Genomic DNA, 22819 nt, shown 5'->3' with positions numbered 1-22819 from the left:
TTCACAATTCCCTTACCAGAACTCCTCTCCCTGAGGGCTGTACAACAAACAGGGTTCCCACTGATTTTACCCCCATCTCTACTCTTGTCTCCATTCTCACTCCTGTCCTACTAATCCAGTGCTACTCAATAGAAATTTCTGTGTTGATGGAAATGTTCTGTATCAGTACTGTTCAGTGTAGTAGCCACGAGCCACACATGGTTATGAAGGACTTCAAATGTGCCTGGTGCAATTAAAGAATTGAGTTTAAAATTTTATTGAAATTAATTTAAGCTTAAATAACCACACATGGCTAGTGGCTATTCCATTGAATAGTGTGGCTCTAGACCTTACCATTACCAATAATTGTACTGTTGTCCAAATTGCTTTTTCATTTCACTCTTTTTTTTTATTCTCTTCTTCACTTTTCAAATATCACTAATAGAATGTTTCTTCAGATGTGATAAGATCTTCCAATCCATTTACTCTACCATTTTTTTATAGCCATCATCCCTGACAAGCCCTTGTATCTACTTTATCCAGTTCAGATTCTGTATTTAATTATTGTAATCTCTGCAAAGGTGTGTGGAATGAACTTAATCATCTACCTGCTTTGTGCTTGCAGAAGAGTAGAATGACACGCAGCTCGCACTCAACCATGACGTGTGGTCCCAGTTCATACTCATGACTGCAGGCCTCCACTGGACAGATTTCCCAATAAATTTCTCTGGTGTGTTGGCATTTCATTTTTTCTGAATTGAATAATTCATAGTACCTCCTCTCTGAATGCCCGATTCTACTTCTCCCCTTGAACTCCAAAATGATGATATATGTTACCACATACTTAACTGACATAGAAGGCAATGGCACCCCACTCCAGTACTCTTGCCTGGAAAATCCCATGGACAGAGGAGCCTGGTAGGCTGTAGTCCATGGGGTCTCTAAGAGTCGGACACGACTGAGCGACTTCACTTTCACTTTTCACTTTCATGCATTGGAGAAGGAAATGGCAACCCACCCCAGTGTTCTTGCCTGGAGAATCCCAGGGACGGGGGAGCCTGGTGGGCTGCCATCTATGGGACTGCACAGAGTCGGACACGACTGAAGCAACTTAGCATCAGCAGCAGCATACTTAACTGATGAAATGGGAACAGACTGGACCCCCATCTTCTTACCACCTTATTCTCCAGCCCAGCTCCATATGGACCACACATGCTGCCTTCCCTCCAGTTGAAATAAATGAAGAGTCTTTGATCCCATCAAAGGCTAACCCCTCCACTATCCTGCTGCCGTCTTGAGGTGTTTGATCCTACATTCATAACCCTATTGTCCAAAGTATCAATGTCTACCTCTTCCATCTTTTAAAAATGCCATCTTAATTTCTTTCCAGTTCTCTGTTTCTCCTAACAGCAAAACATGCCATCACTGTTTCCATTTCAGTTCCCACTATTTTCTCTTCAACCCATTCCAGTCAGGCTTGTGCTCAGCTCACTTCACTGAGACTGCACTGATGGACATCACCAGCATTCGAGCTGACCAAATCCAGTGGTCATTTCTCTGCCCTTATGCATTCTCTCTACATCAGGCTACAGAGTTAGCTACTCCATTCTTGTTAAAATAATTTTTAAAGGCAAACAATAAAAATCATACCACTCAATCCATAAGTGCTTTAATATATGTCCTTAATAGGAGAACTTTGTAAAAAAATATAACATCAGTATTATATCTTTCAACAGTCACAACGATTCCTTGATAGAATATATATGTACCCAATAACTGAGCTTCTAGATACATAAAGTAAGATTCTTCTGTACCCCTTTGTACTCGCCCACTACTCTCTACCAGACTCTAGTAACCACTCATCTGTACCTATTGTTTTCCCTTTTCCAGGACATCATAAAAGGAATATTTTGTAGCCTTTTGAGTCTGGCTTCCTTTCATTTAGCAGAGTGTGTCTGAGACTTCTCTCTCCTATTGTGCGTACTCATTTGTTTTAATTGCTGAGTGGTATTCCATGTTAAGAATGTTATGAGAAGTTTTTACCAGTTGAAAGATTTGGAGTTTCTTCCAGTTTGAGTGGTTACAAATTAATCTGCTATACATATTTGGCTTTGTGTGTGTGTGTAAACAAGTTCTGCACTCTATTTGGCTAAAAACCTAGGAATGAGAGCTTCCATTTCTACAAGATGGTGTAACTCATTTTTCCCCCTTTCCTCTCCTCTGAATACAAACTAAATACTCTAGAAATAATTCAACAGACAATCATAAAAGGACTCTGAAATGTGGAAAGATGGCAGATTATCTAGGAATCTCAAGATTTTTAAAGGTGCACCTCGATGAATTCCCTGGGTTTTGTTTTCTCTGCCATACATCTCAGACTGGACGTCAGATATGTCTGCAACCTAGTACCAACAACAGGCATAGGGAAAGCAAAACAAAACAAAGTGAGAAACATGCTCCCTCTGGTCAAAATAAGAGAAGCCCAGCAGAGACTCAGCAGGGAGATCTATGTCCAGTGGCAGCAGCAGACTGAATTGCCTACAGAAGTGAGTCCAGTACCCATATAAGCCAACCCATCCCATGCCCCACACTCACTGGTAGCAGTAGGCATAATCTGCTCACAGCAACAGTGGAACCCAGGCTTATCCACCCCCACCACACCCCGTATCTGCTAGCAGTGATGACGTAGTCTGTCCTCAGCAGCAGTAACAGCACAACCTACGTGGGCTAACCCACTGCATTTCTCATCTGCTAACAGAAGCAGGCTTGATCTGCCCACAACAGTAACAGCAGAACCTGAGTAGGCCAATGCATCTCCCACCACAAACTAGATGGGAAGAGGGAGTGGGGTCCTCCTGTACCCCAGCTCCGAAAGGCCTAGAATCTCCTCGCTTTCCACTAAGTGGCAGAAGGCAATCCAGAGCCAGCAGCCCCTGGCTGTCTGTCCAGCCACAGAAGATCCAGAACAGGAGCCTCCTGGCCCTCTACCCAACAGCAAAGTGCAGTCCAAGTAGGCCCTTCTTTCATCCAGCAGCACCAACAGAGACAGGGTAGGAAACCCGTTTGGCAGCAGCTGGTCAGAGAACAGGCCAGAGTATTGCTCTCTACTTCAGAAGTCCAACATCCTAAACCCTCCATCTAATGACAAGAAGGAGCCTAGAAAAATGCCTTCAACCTTGCAGGGGGCACCAGAAGGGATCCAGTGGAACCAAAAGAATAAAGCAGACCAGAACTGCATTGAAGGAACCCAGAAAAGAATGTTCTCATTGGAAATAGGGCCCACAAAAGTAGGCCAGCATCTACATGCTAAACCTAAACAGGATGCTGCCTTCTAGAACAGAAGATTTAAATAGCATCAAGAGCCTCCTAATATCCAAAATGTCCATCATACAATAGAAAATCACTCACCATGCCAAGAAACAGTAAAAGTATAATGTTAGATATAGATTTCTTTTTATTAAGTTAAGGTAGTTCCCTGTATTCCTAACTCACTAAGAATTTCCTTTTTATCATGACTAGGCATTGGATTTTGTCAAATGGTTTTTTTGTCTATATTAAATAGTCATATGATTTCTCTGGCCCGTTGATATGGTGGATCAATTAATTTTTGAATGTTTAAAGTAGCCTTGGGACTTCCCTGGTGATCCAATGGTTAGTAATCTGCCTTCCAGTTCGGGGGACACAGATTCGATCCCTGGTCAGGGAATCAAGATCCTACATGCTAGGGAACATCTAAGCCTGCCACACCGCAGCCACTAAGCCTGAACCACAACTACTGAGCCCGTGCACTCTGGAGCCCACATCATAACTACAGAGAAAAGCCAACAGGCCACAACTGGAGAGACGCCCTTGCGCCACAATAAAGAACACAACGTGCTGCACTGAAAGATCCCACGTGCCACAGCTGAGACCTAATGCAGCCTGATTAATTAATTGTTTAAAAAGCCTCCTTCACTCTCCAAAAATAATAAATAAAAGTGAAGAAGCTTTGCTCACCTGATATAAATTTCCACTTGGTCCTGGTGCATAATTTCTTTTGTACATTTTTGGGTTTGAATCCACTAACGTTTTGTTGTGGATTTTTACTTCTAAGTCCCACTAGCAATGTACAAGGATTTCCCCATCTCCACACCTTCGTCAACACGTACCATTTATGTTTTTGATAATAGCCATTCTAACAAGTATGAGGTTATGTTTCGCATGGCTTTGATTTGCATGTCCATTATTAGTGGTGTTGAGTATTTTTTCATCTGTTAGCCATTTGTATGTCTTCTTTGGAAAACGTCTAATCAGGTCACTGGCCGTTTTTAAATCAGGTTTACTTTTGTTGTTGTTTGTTTTTTGCTTTTCTTCACTATTGGGTTATTTGAGTTCCTTGTATATATTAGCTATTAGCCCCTTATCAGACACATGTTTTACAAATATTTTCTCTTGTTCCGTAAGGTGCTTTTTCATATTGCTGATTGTTTCCTTTGCTGTGCAGAAGCTTTTTAATTTGCTGTGTCTCACTTGGGTTTATTTTTGCTTTTATTGCCTGTGCTTTTGATGTCACATATAAAAAAAAATATTGCCAAGACCAATGTCAAGCAGTTTTTCCCCTCTTTTCTTCTAGAGGTTTTGTGGTTTTAGGTCTTACGCTTAAGTCTTTGATCCACTTTGAGTTGGTTGCATGTGATGTAAAAGCGTGGTTCTATTTCATTCTTTTGCATGTGGATATCCAGTTTTCCCACCATTTACTGAAAAAGACAGTTCTTTATCAATAGTATTTTCTTGGCACCCTTGTCAAATATTACTTTACCGTACATATATGTATGTGTTCATTATTGGACTCTCAATCCTGTCCCATTGGTCTATGTATCTGGTTTTTTTTTCTCCAATACCGTTCTGCTCTGATTATTATGGTTTTATAATATAATTTGTAATCAGGAAATGTGATACCTCCAGATTTGTTCCCTTTTCTCAACAATACTTTGACTGGCTCAAGATCTTTTATGGTTATATGCAAATTGTAGGACCTTTTTTCTATTTATGTGAAAAATGCAGTTGTAATTATGATGGGGACTGCTCTGAGTCTGTGGATCGCTTTGTGTGGTAAGGATATTTTAACAATATCAACTCTTCTGAGCCCTGAACATGGGATATCTTTCCATTTATTTATATCTTCTTCCATTCTGTTAGTTTTCAATATATAGATCTTTTACCTCCTTGGTTAAATGTATTCCTAGGTATTTTATTGTCTTTGATACAGTTGTAAATGAGACTTAATTTCTTTTTCAGATAGGTTGTTTTTAGTATATAGAAATGCAACCGACTTTTGTACATTGATTTTTGTATCCTGCAACTTTACTGAATTTATTAGTTCAGTTTACTAGTAGAGTCTTTAGGGTCTAGTTGAAGGCATAATTCCAGAAACTTAGACAGTAAATTGTGGCTAATTTTGGTTAATTTCAGCTCTTATCATGGTACAGGCCATCCATCCCGGACCCCCTGACCCCCAAGACTATGGCAGGCAGCCGTAAATGAGTTCTAGAGAAATGTGTACGACGCTTGCAGAATCCAAGGTGAGCAATAAAGAGTCTGTGCTTCAATATTGGGGATCTGTGCTCAGATTGCTGATGGCTGCTTGTTATCACAGAGGTACAGAAACAGAGGCAGGGGCCACGGTTTCAAGTCCCACAGACAATTGTTGCAACGCCGTAACCCTCCACCTGAAGTGACTTCCAGGGGATTTAAAGAGAACCTTTTTTTCCTCCTCCTCCTCCTTTCTTTTTTTCCCTTTTTGGAATCAAGGACTAGGACACTTAAAAGCAACCACATATAAAGGAGAATTTTAAAAGTTGCCATGTATGCCCAGGGAAATGTGCAGGCCCAGAAAAACCCAAAGATGACCTTAAGTTTACACAGAAATGGCAACCCACTCCAGTACTCTTGCCTGGAGAATCCCATGGACGGGGGAGCCTGGTGGGCTACAGTCCACGGGGTCGCAAAGAGTCGGACACGACTGAGCGACTTCACTTTCACTTTGATCCTCATCACAGAGACTCCCTACAACAAACCAACAAAAACAGCAAAATCAGGGGAAGAGTGAAAATCTGACCTCTAGAAGAACCACATTGTGAGATTAAATGTCCACCCTTTTTTTTAACATTCATTTCATGTATTTATTGGGTGCACTGGGGCTTAACTGTGTCATGCAAACTCTTAGCTGTGGCCATGTGGGATCTAGTTTCCTAGCCAGGGACTGAGCCCAGGCTCCCTGCTTTGGGAGCATGGAGTCGTAGCCACAAGGCCATCAGGGAAGCTCCCTCAATTGTCCAATCTTCAACAAGAACAACAACAGCAAAAAAAAAAAAAACTACAAGGCATACAGAGAAAGGGAAAATTATGGCCTATTCAAAGGAAAAAAGTAAATCAACAGAAACAGTCCCTGAGAAAGGCAAGAGGGTAGCATTAATATAAAAATACTCTAAACAACTGAGCTTTTAAGACCTTATGCTAAGTGAAATAATCACAAAAGGACAAATATTGTATGATTCCACTCATACAAGGCATTTAGAGTAATCTAATTCATAGAGACAAAAAAGTATAATAGTGGTTGCCAGAGGTTGTGGTTACAGAGTTTCAATTTTGCAGATAAAGTTCTAGAGACAGTTGTGATAGCTGTACAACAATGTGAATATGCTTAACGTTACTGAGCTCTTTACTCAAAAATGGTTAAAATGGGAAACTTTATGATGTATGTATTTACCACCATTTTTAAATAGTAGTTTTTAAAGACTTTGGGGAAAAGAGCAAAAGATGACACAGGCCTCCATGTTGCACGATTACATTGACGCACCATTTACACAGACCACACACTGAAGGAGCCTCCCTGGAATTGGCTGACTTGGCAGCCCTGCGACCTCAACTGTCCTAGCCATGGCAGCAGACATTGCTAATCAACCACAGACCCCACTCATCCAGCACCAGACTCTCAATATCCTCCACACCGAACCCCAGGCAACCACTGTCACTTCCTCAGAGCTGATTTATGAGATGCCAAGTATTTGCCATCCTTACCCTAATGACCTTCTTGAGGTATGTCTGACAAAAGAGCTGGGGACACAGATATAGCAGACCTGGTCATTCCTTTATTGGAAGTGGTATGCATTGTTGTACTCTACAAGCTTGTGAACCCAAAGAGATTTCAAGTTGAAGATTCAGTTGGTTTTCTTTGAGGTTGTAATGGCCCTGAATAAAACCACGGGTGTGACAACTATGCCATCGCCAATAGACCTGGATGATGCGGACGGCATGGAGCAAACGTAAATAACGGAGGCGGATGCACCACATGCGGACCCAGGATTGTAGCTTAACCACTGCCCATTCTTGCCTTGCGAAGGCATCTAGGGCCACCCGTCGCCTGCTCTCCATCAGCTGCACCAGCTTCTGTTTCCACCAGCATTGAATGATCCACGCTTTGAGAGCCGCATGCAGCAGCGTCCTGCGCACCAGAGTGCCCCGCCACCAGGCCTGAATGGCAACAGCTGCCTTGTGTTCTTCATTTATCACGATTCTTACTTTGGGGCCTTAAAAGAGAAAACAGGGGACACTTAAGAAACGCATAGATTTTGGCCCTAAGTTGTGGCAGAAAGGGGCCTGTTTCCCCGACGTTCGGGAGCTCTGTTGTGAGCAGCAGCTGCACCTCGATATCGACTAAGTGTCCTGCTTCTGCCACCTCCGGTTAATGGACATGGGAACCTCATCTTGTCCGCGGGGTCTCGGGGTCCCCATCTGTAAAATGGAGGTGCACCCACACTTGCAACCTTGCCCAGTTTTGCACGGACCTGGTTGACCGTCTACAGCAGGAACACCCTGATCGAGAAGTGAAAGAGACAGACATCTCGCCTGGACCTGACCACCTACCTGAGAACCAGGACTCTTGCCTTCAGCCACCTCTCGTCTGTGGGAAGAGTGGCATTTTGGCTCTCCCTGCCGTCTCACCTCGGACTTCAGGTTAAACCTGCCTGCTGCCTCCCTCTGCCTCACCAAAACGTTAAAAGATTCCTGCGCCTCACACACTTTAGGCCCTTAACACCAGTCAACACATACCTCACTACAAAGATGCATGCGCATATGTGCACGCGCACACCCCCCCCCCCAATCTTCCTGTACTTTGCCCTTTGCATTGCCCAAACACAATCCCCACTCTGAGACTCTCAACCCTGTGAGGCCTGGATTCACACTCTCTGCCCTCCTCCTCAGTGCACACCTTGGCTAGACTCTCAACCTAAGGAAGAAATAGAGGGAAAAGACAGCCAAGGAGGAGTCAATCCCTCTCCATTTCCTACTCTGTGTGTGGTGGACATTCGTCCCAGTTTGCCTAGCATATTCTGGGTCTATGCCTGTCGTCCTGGTGTGATGTTGATAAGGGGCCCTTTCACTCCCTGAAGCATCTGTCTTTGGAAAATAAATTACATGGTCACAGACCTTTGAGTCACTCCACTGGGCCACAAGGGCCAGAGATACAACAAGTCAAGGCTGTCCCCAACACAATATCCCAGATCCCTCTACCCAGGGAGGGGTGGGAGGGCAGTGGCACTGGGGTGCAGGGTGTTGGAAGTGGAATCCCTTGCTCTCCTCTCCTTTGCTCCTTCAAGCTCTGTTCTATCAATGAGACTTCATCATAACCTGTGGTTATAATTTGGAAGGTTTGCTGTCCTTATCAGAGGTTAGAGAGAAAAACATGAAGGTAAGGATGCTCTCCCCACCACTAGGGGCCAAGTCAGCCACACATGAGGCTTCCTGGACTTTCCTAGGATCTCAGACATGAGAAGGGGTCCCACCCTGAGGTAGCTATGGGAGATGTACCCAGCTCCAGGAAGCCTGGGTAGATCTACCTCATAAGACATTAAATGCCCATTGTTTGGGTTGGATAGTCAAACCGCCTTAGGTCTTAACTCTACGAAATTACCCATGGTTAGGGGCTAGATGTTCCCATCGCTTTCAGGTCTGCTGTCCAGCCAGTGCTCTGGCCGGAAGAGATGGAGGGGAGGAAGGAGAGAGCGTGATGTCATAAGGGCACCTATGACTCAGGCACCAGAATGACTCCCAACAGCTGAGCCTCTTCTAAGGAAAACTTAAGAACCTGCCCTTTCTTTCCTACCTAAACGAACACAGTTCTGGTTACAAAGAAGAACACCTCAAATACTGACCCACTGATGCAAAGGTATATAACGCTGCTCATTAAAGCCTGCCTGGTACTCGTTAAGAGGGTTTCGGTTCATTTATTTTTTAAATTTATTTTATTGAAGTAATTGATTTATAACGCTGTGTTAATGTCTGCTATACAGCAAAGCGGTTCAGTTATATATAATATACATTCTTTTTCATATTCTTTTCCATTATGGATTATCATAGCATATATGATATAGTTCCCTGCACTACACAGTAGGACCTTGTTTATCCATGTTATACATAATAGTTTGTGTCTGCTAATCCCAAACTCCCAGTCCGTCTCTCCCCCACTCTTCCTCCTCTTTGGCAACCACAAGTTTGTTATCTATGTGAGTCTGTTTCTGTTCCATAGATAAGTTCATCTGTGTCATATTTTAGATCCTACGTAGGAGTATCATATGGTATTTGTCTTTCTCTTTGTGACTTACTTCACTGAGTGTGATAAAATTCAATTCATTTAATTTCATGGTTATATTTGTTTGTTCGTTTGGCTGTGCCGGGTGGTAGCTGTCGCCCTTAGGATCTTTGATCTTCATTGCAGCATTTGGGATCTTCTAATTGTGGCATGTAGGCTCTGGGTCTCCGACCAGGGGTGGAACTGGGCCCCTTGCGTTGGGAGTGCAGAGTCTTAGCTAGTGGACCCCCAGGGCAGTCCTGATTTCAATTCGTTTAAACAATGGTATACCAAATAACTTTAAGTTAGAAGCAATGAGTGTGCCCTCTATGTACTGATATAGAAGCGTGTACAAGATTTAGCAGGATTAGCAAGTTCATCAAATCAAAATGAACTAAATAAAAGCATAGATGTATATACATATCTTGTAAAGGTATTATTTTAAAAGGTGGTAGAAATTAGGAAGATATCTACAAAAATTAACAATGATCATCTCTGATGAGGATATCAGAGTTAGGGGAACAAAGTAAACTCCCTTCCTGTGGCTAAACTTACCTATCTGTAAGTCTCCTGGTTATTAGGTCCCTGGGAAAGCAAGAACCACACAGGCCAGAAAACCCCTAAGACCTCGGGACCAGCCAGGACCCACATCTCAGGCTCAAGTGGCCTCAAACAGTTTTCTGTCTTCTTCTTTTCCTGAGGACCTCGAGGTTGCAGTGAGGAGACGAGGGGGTCAGTCAAACACCGCACAAGCAGGGCCCCACCTCTGTCTGTTCTTGGCCTCTGAAGACCCACTTGGCTACAGTGAGGCCCTGGTCCGCTCAGGGTCACCGCCCCGGGGGTCACTGAGAACTGCACTGTGGTGTGAAGAGGGGCTGTGGAGAAAGCCAGTGCGGGGCTCGGGGGAGAGCAGTTGAAGAGAAGAGGAGGATGAAGGCTGAAAGGGAGTGTCAGTGTGAGGTTAATGAGTGGGCGAGTGGAAAGAACAAGATTACTGGAGAATGGGGAAATAGTGGAGTACAATGCACAGGACAGAGAAGGCACAGGAAGCATCCGTCTGAAGATGGAGGTGTTGGCCAGACCCCTGGGAGACCCACATCAGTGTAACGCCCCCATTAACCTGCCGCCATAGCCTAGCCCCTAGTCACTGCTGACGCTGATGACGTTCACCCCACTTCACAGATGAGGAAACTGAAGTCAGAGACCTTACCACTGATTAGGGAGGAGGCCAGGGACTGGGGTGTTGGTGGATGTGGTGAGCCTAGAAGCAAGGAGGGTGTTGGGGTTTTGAATGCCACCAGGACCTGCTCAGACTCAAGCCAGTGGGCAGGGAGGAGCCTCCTCAGGGGCGGAGGAGCATAGGGCTAACATCATCCAAGGGGAGCTTTTGCAGGTGTGCTGGCTTGAACATGATGAGGGTACATCTCCTGGGGCCGGGGTAAGGGACACAGCACAGGAAACCAAACACAGGCAGCCCTCAGGACCACTGCGGGCGACCCACAGAAGGGCCAGCATTCTGGGGTCTCTCCCCATTCTCCTATCCTATCCCCACCATTCTCTGCCACCTCTACCAGAGTTTCCTCCTAGAGGTTCTCAGTAGATCCCTTCCGGGAGGGGCAGAAAGAAATGAGGAGTCAGTGAGTGTCAATGGGATCAGCCCCTTGAATATACTCCCAGCCCCGAGCCTGAAGGGGAAGGAAAGCAGGTTTGCTGGTCCTAGGGTCCTCACAGAGGTCCCCGGTATTATATAAGTGGATCAGCAATTCAACTCTTCTCACAGAAGACATAAGAGATGTGGGTTTGATCCCTGGGTCAGGAAGGTCCCCTGGAGGAGGGCATGGCAACCCACCCCAGTATTCTTGCCTCCAGAATCCCATGAACAGGGGAGCCTGGAGGGCTACAGTCCATAGGGCTGCAAAGAGCCAGACATGACTGAAGTGACTCAGCACGCACCCTCGCACTCCTAATGTAATTATTGGTAGTAGTTTCATGTATATAACCTTTTATCCTTCTTTTTAAAAAACGTTGTAATGTCATGTATTTATTTACAGCTGCGCTGGGTCTTCGTTGCTGCGTGGGTTTCTCTTTAGTTGCGGCGGCTTCTCTCGTTGCAGAGCATGAGCTCCAGGGCACTCGGGCTTCAGTAGCTGTGACATCAGGGCTCTGTAGTTGCAGCTCCTGGGCTCTAGAGCACCGTCACAGCAGGTGTGGTGCACGGGCCTAGTTGCTCCCTGGCGTGTGGGATCTTCCCAGACCACAGATGGAACCCATGTCTTCTTCACTGGCAAGCGGCTTCTTTACCACTGAGCTACTAGGGAAGCCCCAAGCATTTGCAGTTGATTTTGATGGTAGGGAGCCTTTGGTGTTCTTAATTGGACTAAACATGAGTCCCCTCCCACTCTGACTGCTGGTTTTTAAGGTGTGTAAATGTAACCTTCTTTCCTCGTTCTTTTGCTAAGGCTGAATTTTTATGCTGCTTGACAGTCACACTGAACGATGAGGATTATTAGCCCCACTTCACAGCTCAGGGAACTGGGGCTCAGATAGGAAAAATGACGTATCCATGGCCACGCAGCAGTGAGTGGGGAAGCCACGTTGGTGTGACTTAGCTCGGTTTGGTTCCAAAGTCCTTGCTCTTAACTCTGAGTCACTGAACACAAGAGAGGGAAATGAGGGGAGAGGGGACAGAAATCCTTCAGAGCAAGAGAGAAAGACCAGAACCTGAGCGAGACACAGGGCCAGGACACAGAGGGACAAAAAATAGGAGAGACACAGCTCAAGCCCCAGTGCAAGACAGAGAGCTGGAGCAGGAGGCCTCTGGGAAATGTGAGCGGAGGGACCCACTTGCCAGGGCAGAGGAGATGGAGCCGGGTCAGGTAGGGCTTCTGGGCTTGCAGCTTGGATGGGGAATAATGCAAGACCTCAGACCACCTCTCTCTGCAGAGAACCGTGAAACAGCAGTGCCTGGATGGGCAGAAGGACAGCCTAGGCTTGACCTCTTAATCGGCCTTTTATCATCACTTAGGCCCCAGTCTAACCCCAGGTGGCACCTTGTCACAAGAAGGGACTGTCAGAGGACCAGTTCTTGCAGAAACTGGGGAGAGGGTGAGGAAGACCCAGCTTCTGCCTTCTCAGCTCTGGGTCTGTGATCACCTAGAGGCTGACACTCACCAGAAGGTTCAGCTAGAAGTGGAATGCCTTCTTTCCCCACCCCCAACCCCAAGCCTATGGAACCTCCCACATCAGTAAGGTCTGGAAGAGAATGAGTCTAAGCCTCCATTCAGGGTCAATGAGTGAGGGACAGAGTTTGAGGTAGGAATGAGGACAGGGGCCATGCACTCTAACCATTTTCACTTTGGGGTTCAGATTCTAACTCGGAGGCCAAGTGTGAAGTTACAGCCCCTAAAGTGAGCAGCAAGTTATTGGAAGTGGTCGTTGAAAAGACATGCTGCCGCTGACACACGAGAGAGACTTGGGCAATTGGATGCCTGTCACCCCCTCCCTCTCCTTGGAAGAAAAGCTGTGACCAACCCAGACAGCACAGTAAAAAGCAGAGACGTTACTTTGCCATCAAAGGTCCGTCTAGTCAAAGCTATGGTTTTTCCAGTGGTCATGTATGGATGTGAGAGTTGGACTATAAAGAAAGCTGAGTGCTGAAGAATTGATGCTTTTGAACTGTGGTGTTGGAGAAGACTCTTGAGAGTCCCTTGGACTGCAAGGAGATTAAACCAGTCAATAATCCTCCAGGAAATCAGTCCTGAATATTCATTGGAAGGACTGATACTGAAGCTGAAATTCCAGTACTTTGGCCACCTGGTACAAAAAACTGACTCATTGGAAAAGACCCTAATGCTGGGAAAGATTAAAGGCAGGAGGAGAAGGGGACGACAGAGGATGAGATGGTTGGATGGCATCACTGACTCAATGGACATGCGTTTGAGCAAGCTCCGGGAGTTGGTGATGGACAGGGAACCCTGACATACGTCCATGGGGTCGCCAAGAGTCAGACACAACTGAGTGACTGAACTGAACTGAACACTGCCTCTCTTGTCCTTGAAATGTATGATCTACCCACCATTCCCACAGTGAGAGGCATTTTCAAGGATGCAGCCTTGAGAGTCATGTGTTGTTGAGAATATCTGGATAGTATATGTGGCTGAACCCCATTAAGGCCTCTATATAAACTTTCAAAATGCTGGCACGCAAGTGCAGAACAGAGATCTAGTCTGCAGCTGCCCAAGACGAGCCTTGTAAATGTTTCCTTACTTACTAAACCTGCCACCTACTGATCTGAGGTGGTCTGCCTCTTCCATCTTTTCTCATCCTCCATTTACAGGGGGTCGGGTGGGGGACACAGTTTATGAAACAATAGGAACCAGGATCAAGACCTTGGGGTAGGTGGGCTCCCCTCAGTCATGAGGATGGTAGATCAGGCCCGGAGCAAATAGACTGGGGTGAATGAATTCCTGGCAAATGTGCTGCTGTGTGGGACCACCCCACCCATCCCTTCCCCAGGCTTCCATTATACCCAGCCTTGGGGAGAGGCACCATTTCCATTGACCAAACATGAGTGATGCTGAGTTGGCGACATGGCAGATCTGTACTCCCAACTTCCCTGCCTATGTCAGACATTGCTAATCAATCACAATCTAGAGTCCCCTGGACTGCAAGGAGATCTAAACAGTCCATTCTAAAGGAGATCAGCCCTGGGTATTCTTTAGAAGGAATGATGCTAAAGCTGAAACTCCAGTACTTTGGCCACCTCATGAGAAGAGTTGACTCATTGGAAAAGACTCTGATGCTGGGAGGGATTGGAGGCAGGAGGAAAAGGGGACGACAGAGGATGAGATGGCTGGATGGCATCACTGACTCGATGGACATGAGTCTGAGTGAACTCCAGGAGTTGGTGCTGGACAGGGAGGCCTGGCATGCTGCGATTCATGGGGTCGCAAATACTCGGACACGACTGAGCGACTGAACTGAACTGAACTGCTCAGTCTGGACTAAGGCTCAGAATCCTCTTCCTCAGAAAAGCTCAGCACCTCAGACAACCCGTGCCAACTCCTCAGAGCTAGCATGTGAGATGCTAACCATTTGCCACCCTTGGCCCCAACATCCTGGCGTTTATCAAGCAGAGAGGGGCTGGGTAAAGACCACTTCACTGCTTTATTGGAAGGGGAATACACTCCGTTACAATGCAAGGCCCTGAGCCCAGCAAGATCTCGAGTTCGAGATGTAGCTGGTTGGCTGTGACCCTGTAGTAGCCCTTGATGAAACCCCGGGAAGTGCAGGGGCGGCACCTCCAGTAGGCCTGGATGATGCGGGCGGCACTGAGCAGACGGCAGTAGCGCCGACGGATGCGCCACATGCGGACCCAGGCCTGCAGCCTGACTGCGGCCCACTCCTTCCGTGTAAAGTTCTCCAGAGCGGCCCGCCGCCTGCTCTCTTTCAGCTGCGTCAGCTTGACCCTCCACCAGGCCTGAATGATCCACACTCTGAGTGCCGCGTGCAGCAGCGTCCTGCGCACCAGGGTGCCCCGCCACCAGGCCTGGATCTTTACTGCTTCTGGATCACTCACGGGAGGCTTCTTTTGGGGTTTTGTGACCTAATGAGAAAAAGAAACGATACATTGAGAAGATATTCCCCACCCACTTCAGCCCCAGGGTGTGCCACGAAGGGTCCCTGATGCCCTATGAGCAACCACTCCTCCTCTGATCCCCAGGAGCACTGTGCAGGATGCTGGCTGGACCCACAGGCCAAGTAGGTGTCCTTTCTCTGTTCCCCTCTGGTTACTGGGCATGGATACATCACACTGACCTCTGAATCTCAGAGCACCCATCTGTAAAATGGGAGTATATGTGTCCTGGCTGTTATTTTTTAAATTAATTAATTAATTTTTGCAGTGGTTTTTGCCACGGGTGTGCATGTCTTCCCCATCCTGAACCCCCCTCCCACCTCCCTCCCCATCCCATCCCTCAGGGTCATCCCAGCGCACCAGCCCTGAGCACCCTGTCTCATGCATCGAACCTGGACTTGCGATCTGTTTCACATATGGTAATATACATGTTTCAGTGCTATTCTCTCAGATCATCCCAGCCTCGCCTTCTCTCACAGAGTCCAAAAGACTGTTCTTTACATCTGTGTCTCTTTTGCTGTCTCGCATATAGGGTCATCGTTACCATCTTTCTAAATTCCATACATATGCATTAGTATACTGTATTATTGTTTTTCTTTCTGACTTGCTTCACAATAGGCTTCTGACTTGCTGTATAATAGTCTCGTTTCCTCCACCTCATTAGAACTGACTCAAAGGCATTCTTTTTAATGGTTAATACTCCATTGTGTATATGTACCACCGCTTTCTTATCCATTCGTCTGCTGATGGACATCTAGGTTGCTTCCATGTCCTGGCTATTACAAACAGTGCTGTGATGAACATTGGGGTACCCATGTCTCTTTCAATCATGGTTTCCTTGGTGTGCATGCCCAGCAGTGGGATTGCTGGGTCGTATGGGAGGTCTATTTCCAGCTTTTTAAGGAGTCTCCACACTGTTCTCCATAGTGGCCGTGCTAGTTTGCATTTCCACCAACAGTGTAAGAGGGTTCCCTTTTCTCCACACCCTCCCCAGCATTTATGGTTGTAGACTTTTGGATCGCAGCCATTCTGACTGGCGTGAGATGGTACCTCATTGTGGTTTTGATTTGCATTTCTCTGAAAATGAGTGATGTTGAGCATCTTTTCATGTGTTTGTTCTGCCTACCCAGTATTACATGGGTCAAGTTGGCCAACCTCAGGCCAGAATTCCATAATCAGCATGTTATCAAAGTCCACCTGAGACTGCCCACCCAACCAGGATCCATGACTCTTCCCTTCAGACCCCACACACCTACTGGAGAAATGGCTTCCTCTGCTACCCTGCCCTTCCATGCTTGGTTGCAGCTCCAGTTCACAACCTTCTCTCTTCCTCTGTAATATCACAGTGTTTAAAGTTTCCCCCATCCCATAAAATGCTGCCTCTCACCTCTTCCTCATCTTCACTTCTCTTGACTTTCAAACTTTAAATCTTAATTAGCAAGCAAACATAGATATGCACATGCTCAAACAGACACATACACACACGTACACATGCATGCACACATGTGCACATATGTACACATGCACACACGCACATGCACGCGCACGCACATGCACAAACACACACGTGTGCGCACACGCACACACACACACACACACATGCACACCATTGATTAAACCCAGCTTCTAAGTAGAATATTGGCCATTCCATTCCACAAACACAACTCCCACATCCGCACTCCAGCCCCTGTCATCGGGGTGAGGGGATCACACTCCTCCTGATCTCTTATCAGCATCATTCACTCCCTTTGTTGCTGCTTCATCCTCTTGTTTAGCCTTTTTTTAAAAAAAGTGGGAAAAGGGGGCAGATAAGAAAGAGTTTATTCCTGTCCTTGGCTCTGGAACATACCAAAGACACTAGCCACAGCATCAGGACACAAAGCCCGGAGACATCCAAGTCAGGGCTCCTCTTACCTCTGCCTTCTTTAATGTCGGCGATGGTTCTGAGGGTAAACTTTTCTCCATCAGCCCCTTATTCTCCTGAGGCTTATTTTCAGCGTTTTCATCAACTGTCTTAAGCTGGTCTGTCTCCTGCAATCAGCAGAGAGAGGAAAGGCAAGAGTGAGGCTGCTCTCCCTCTCTCTCCAATAACCAAGCCACACAGCCCTAGTGTACAGGGCTTCCCAGAGTAGTCAGAAGTTAGGGGGAGTTCTCTCACCCTGAGATTTATGGGGACATCCCCAAAATGCCTAGTGTGTCAGCCTCTGTCGTACTCACCATTGGTTCCACAGGGATTGGGTGTAGATGGTTCAAATCCCCTCAGGTCTGTGTTCCTCTAGTCATGGTATGGGAGAAAAGAGTCAGGGGCAGACCTGTGATGTCATAAGGGCAGTTATGACGCAAGCACCAGGATGGCTCCCAAGAGTTGAGCCCCGTCCAAGGAAGGGGCAACAGTGGTGTCTGTGCTCTTCTGCTGGAAATGGCCAAAAGCAAGACACTGGAAAGAGTGGCCCACCGATATAAAGGTGTATAAGGACAGTCATTGGTGACATCCCCAGCTGGTAAAATTGGGCATTGATCTAATGGTTTATAGTCCATTTATACTATAGCCTATAACATAACTGTTGAGAAATAATTTTATCTGTATGTACTGATGAGAAAGTGTATCCAAGATGTATTTGTAAGTGAAAAAAGCTGAATATCATTATGATCCCATTAGATGAGATATACAACTATCACTGGATGGGACGGTAAAAAGACCAAGATGTATAATTATACATATATGCTATAAAGGCAAAGGAAATGGCAACCCACTCCAGTGTTCTTGCCTGGAAAATCCCAGGGATGGCAGAGCCTGGTGGGCTGCCGTCTGTGGGGTCACACAGAGTCCGACACGACTGAAGTGACTTAGCAGCAGCAGCTATGAAGGCAGATAAAGAGGGAGAAAGGTATGCACACAAACAGCTTCCAGTGATTACCTTAGGAGAGAAGAGTTGACTTGCTGACCCATTCATGCAATACACAGAACTCTGTGAGGCCGCTCAGGACCAGCACACCTTCTTCCCTTCCCCCTCAGGCTCTGGGGCTGGGAGCATATTCAGGGGGTTGATCCCATCGACATCCTCACAGACCCCCTCCTTTCTTCTCTTCTTTCCGCTTTTCCCTGAAGAGGTCTCCTTAGGACTTCTGGTAGAGGTGGAGAAGAATGAAAAGTTTTCAATTAGCAATAATCACGCCTCGGATTAACCTCATTGGCTATGATACTGCCACTGTGCAAAGCTAATGGAGAATGATAGAGAAGATGGGGGCTGGAGAAGGAAGCTCACCCCCCTCACGCTCACCCCAGGCCCCTTGCTTGAATAGTGTCCCCCTCCGCTCCTTGGCCCCTGGGGCAGCTCCTCCCTGCCCACTGGATTGAGTGAGTCAGTCCTGGTGGCGTTCAAAGCACCAGTATCCTCCCTGCCCCTAGGGTCACCCCATTCACCAACAGCCCACGCCCTGGCCTCTCCTGCTCGAGTCTCCCTCCACCCTGGGACTCAGCCCCCTCGTTACCGGGGCTCCATCTGTGCAATCCTGCCTGTGCCCCTAGAGTGCAGGGACTTTAATTTCTCCCCTCGCTCCTCAGATGCTCAAGAGTCCAGCTACGAGGAGCACGTGTTTAGTGGCCATTCGTTTATCTTCTTTTATGAAGTATTAGTTCAAGCATTTACTCCACTTGTATTGGGCTGTTTGTCTTCATCACTGAGTCATAGAAGTTCCTATACTCTGGATGTGAGCCCTTTGTCAGATACCTGTATTGTAGATGTTCTTTCTCCCTGTGTGTGACTTTTTAAGTGCTGTCTCTTCCTGAACAGATGGTTTTAATCTGGATGAAGTCCACTTCTATCAGTATTTTATACTGAGCACTTTCTCTGCCCTAAGAAATCTTTGTCAACTCCAGGGTCACAAATATTTCTCATGGGTTTTCTTCTAGAAGCTTTGGATCAGCTTTGCTTTAGTTTTTGTTTAGGTCTATGATCCATCTTGAATTAATTTATTTTTGGCTGTGTTAGATAGGGGTCAAGTTTTCTCTTCCATTGAATACATTTCCTTTCTGCATAGACTTAGCTTGGTACATAAAAAAATCAATAGACTGTGTAAATGTGAGTCTATTTCTGGCTTCTCTATTCTGTATCATTGATCTGTCTGTCTCTTCTTACATTCTTACCTGTCCTGATTACTGTAACTTTATAGTTTTTCAAGACAATAAGTCTTGAAATTAGATAAATGTATCTCCTTCAACTTTGCAATTCGGTATCAAGAATTTCACAACTGCTCACACAGTTGATCTCTGTGTACTATAACCCTTGAATGGAAACTTTCCATTTCAGGTGTGCTTTTAATTTTTATTTGTTAACAGCTTTGTTAGAATGTATAATAATGCAGATGCTCTACAGTTCATTCCCTTAAAGTACTTGGTTCGGTGGGTGTTTATCTTTTTAATGGTTTGTCTGCGTCGAGTCTTTGTGGCACACGGGAACTTTGTTGTGGCATGGGGCTTCTCTCCAGTTGTGGCTCACCAGCTCGGTAGCTGTGTTGTGGGCTTATTGCCCCACCACATGCAGGATCTTTGTTCCCTGACCAGGGACCAGACCCACATCCCCTGCACTGGAAGGTAGATTCTTTTCTTTTCTTTTTTTTTTTTAATGTTTCACATATTTATTACTGAGCAAAAGGATCCCTAGTGAGGAAACACCCCTAGCCAAACATTCCATTGCTCCCATAAAATACTCGTGAGCTGTTCAGACAGTGGTGATGTTCTCATTGCCGTGACTCCCTTAAGATGCACGTGATCTTGACACAGCATAAATGTTTGCCACTTCATATGTGAGACTACTTGTATCCCCAGCTTGGATCTTCTCCAGCGTCCTCTCTTGGAGCTTTGCCTGATTTTATTACCAGTTTTCATTCAAATCCACTAGGGAATAGGATGATTCCGTTTTTGTTTCCTGGCCAGGAATCACTTGATTCTGCAAGTCTTGTGAGAAGACTGCAAGGAGCAAACTCAACCGAACATAAGATAGGATGGAGAAAAGACTGAAAGGCGGATTCTTAACCACTGGATCACCAGGGAAGTCTGTATTCGATGGTTTTTTAGTATATTCACAGATACATGCACAATTTCCTTATTCCTGTATTTTTTTGGGTAGACTGGGGGTGCCTGTAGGCCATTTCGGGGATCCAGAGGTGAGGCATCCTCAGTGACATGGGCAGGCTTCCTGATGGAACCTGTGAAGTGGTTAGTGGGATCTGCATCTGTTTGATAAGTTTTAAGCCCTACCTGGGGAGAAGGCAATGGCACCCCACTCCAGTACTCTTCCCTGGAAAATCCCATGGATGGAGGAGTCTGGTAGGCTGTAGTCCATGGGGTTGCACAGAGTCGGACACGACTAAAGCGACTTAGCAGCAGCAGCAGCAACCCCTACCTGCTGTTCTTTCAGCCCCTCCCCACCCTTCGGTCAAGCTGCTTACCTGTGTTTTAGGAATGAGAAACGCACACTTCAGTGACCCTGGGGCTGTGATCTGAGGAAGTCCCAGGGCCTCATGATGACCTGGTGGGTCTGCAGAGGACAGAAAGAGGCAGAGCCAGGAAGGGCCCCACCTGGTGTCTTTTGCCTGGTTCAGAGCTACAAACAGAGCTAAGAGTCTCTACAGTGGCTCACCTCTCTTGAGCCCATTGGAGTGGGCAGTGGGAGGCATAGTGCAGCACCCGAGTCACACGGCTTCGTATTTGTTATAAGACAGAGCAGTGAGCTCACTGCCTGCTCAGCTTCCCTGCATCTACCGGACACTGCAGACTGAAGTCTCGATCCTCCTCGATCCTGCTCTCCCCTGGGTCTTCCTCATCTTCATAAATGTCACCACTGACTACTATGTTGCCACCTTGATCTCATTGCACAATCAACACATCAACAAGGTCTGTTGACTTCTCCAAATACATCCCAAACACAGCCCTGTCTCCCCGTTCCTGCCGCTGGGCCCTCTCACACCTCCATCACCTCTTACCTGCTATTACTATAGCTTCCTAAGTGGCCACCCTTCTTTCCCCCAAAGCTCTACTAATTAATTCCCCACACAGCAGCGAGTTGTATTTTCTCTTTAGTGTGAACCAGCTCATTTTACGTTTTTGCTTTCAGCCCTCTCATGGCTTCCCATTGCCTGGAAGGAAGGGAGTGAGGGAGAAAGAGAGGGAGAGCCTAACTACAGGTCTCAGCTGACCAAGGCCAAGAATAGAAGCCATAGGAGGGATTATGTTGTTTCAATTCCAAGGGCATTTATTTTCATTCTCCCTGGGAATGTGCTAATGGAAAAGGGGTTTGTGGATTAAGGGGCATCTCCATTTACTTGCAATATCGTTCACAAGGTATGTGTATCCCATCGTTAAGCTCAATTTAAGGCGGGGACATAGGGAGTGAATTCTAGTAACATCCTCTGATCCTAACAAGATTTTCAGGGATTTGGTCTGAACCTGACCCTTCAGGCCCCAAGAGAATGAAAGGAGCAGCTCCGTCCAAGGGGGAGGCCTGGGGGGCCAGGGGGAAGCCTCGGCTGCTTGAGAACCACAGGCTCAGCTGTTGGACTCAAGGCATTAGAGGAAAGGTATGGCAGAATCATCCTTAACATTCCCATTTTCCACTGAGTTTCCAAAGGAGAGGCGGCTTCACTGCCCTGCTGGCTCTCCAGTCAGGGCTCTCCACCTCTTTGCTCCACCCCATGGCAGGAGCTGAATTACCCAGTGAAATCAGGAGAATGAACATTCCTTTGACATGTTTACCTGGCAGGGGCAGTGCTCACAGGACTCACGCAGCCTGACTGTCACCTGGACCAAGGGCAGAGCTAGCCCCACCTCTGACCCTTGTCCCCAAGCAGTGAGCAATGCAGGGTCCCACCTCCAGCCCGACCCCCACCCCAAGGGCAGTCTGGCTCCTAAAGCTTCCTGGGTGGGGCCGATCAGCCTGACTTGTAGGAACACGTCCATGATGGTCCGTTGGGGCAACACTTTAATTTCCATTTACTTTCGGCCGTGCTGCGTCTTCGTTACTGCGTGGGCTTTTCTCTGGCTGCGCCAAGCAGGGGCTGCTCTCCAGCTGCGGTGCTCAGGCTCTTCCCTGCACTGGCTTCTCTTGTGGAGCACGGGCTCTCGGGTGAGCAGGCTTCAGCAGTTGTGGTTCCCAGACTCCAGACCACAGGCTCAACAGCTGAGGTGCACAGGCTGGAGAAGGAAATGGCAACCCACTCCAGGATTCTTGCCTGGAGAATCCCATGGACAGAGGGGCCTGGCAGGCCATGGTCCACACGATTGTAGAGAGTCGGACACGACTGCAACGACTAAGCACGCACGCACGCACGCGCAGGCTCAGCTGCTCTGCAGCACGTGGGATCTTCCCGGACTGGGGACTGAACCCGTCTCTTGCAATTGGCAGGCGGATTCTTTACCACTGAACCACCAGGGAAGCCCCCTGACTATCTTCCTTTCAGTCCTCAGACCCCACAGCCAGGCCTTTACACACACTGGACAGCCACAGCTTCTTAGCCGAGGGGTCAGCAGCTTCCGACCCCAATCAGCCCAGAGCAGGGCGTAGGAAGCTGGCCTAATGAGGTCACAGAGGACACTC

The 22819-nt window shown here is 46.9% G+C and overlaps 2 protein-coding genes and 1 pseudogene across 2 annotated transcripts; all 3 read right to left on the bottom strand.

The window, feature by feature from the left end:
- Positions 1-7089: 7089 nt before the first annotated feature.
- LOC138424359 (IQ domain-containing protein F5) lies at positions 7090-8936 on the bottom strand. The gene is made up of 2 exons (XM_069561118.1): positions 8933-8936; positions 7090-7547 (listed from the first exon to the last, which is right to left on the bottom strand). Exons 1-2 carry the CDS (start codon positions 8934-8936, stop codon positions 7102-7104), a joined length of 450 nt encoding a protein of 149 aa, XP_069417219.1. The 3' UTR covers positions 7090-7101.
- Positions 8937-14736: 5800 nt separating this feature from the next.
- Positions 14737-17530, bottom strand: LOC138424465 (IQ domain-containing protein F1). The gene is made up of 3 exons (XM_069561429.1): positions 17442-17530; positions 17139-17255; positions 14737-15194 (listed from the first exon to the last, which is right to left on the bottom strand). Exons 1-3 carry the CDS (start codon positions 17442-17444, stop codon positions 14748-14750), a joined length of 567 nt encoding a protein of 188 aa, XP_069417530.1. The 5' UTR covers positions 17445-17530; the 3' UTR covers positions 14737-14747.
- Positions 17531-18324: 794 nt separating this feature from the next.
- On the bottom strand, positions 18325-18445 carry LOC138424929 (U4 spliceosomal RNA; annotated as a pseudogene).
- Between the last annotated feature and the right edge of the window lie 4374 nt (positions 18446-22819).

This window comes from Ovis canadensis, chromosome 19, assembly GCF_042477335.2.
Source record: "Ovis canadensis isolate MfBH-ARS-UI-01 breed Bighorn chromosome 19, ARS-UI_OviCan_v2, whole genome shotgun sequence".
NCBI lineage: Eukaryota > Metazoa > Chordata > Mammalia > Artiodactyla > Bovidae > Ovis > Ovis canadensis.
Note: the sequence above shows the minus strand (reverse complement) of the source record. Positions and strands in the feature narration are given on the sequence as shown.

What these genes read in the sequence shown, in the direction of transcription:
- LOC138424465 (XM_069561429.1), bottom strand. An exon ending in CGACATTAAAGAAGGCAGAG is followed by an intron (nt 15,195 to 17,138) that starts GTAAGAGGAGCC and finishes TTTTCTCATTAG; the next exon opens with GTCACAAAACCCCAAAAGAA.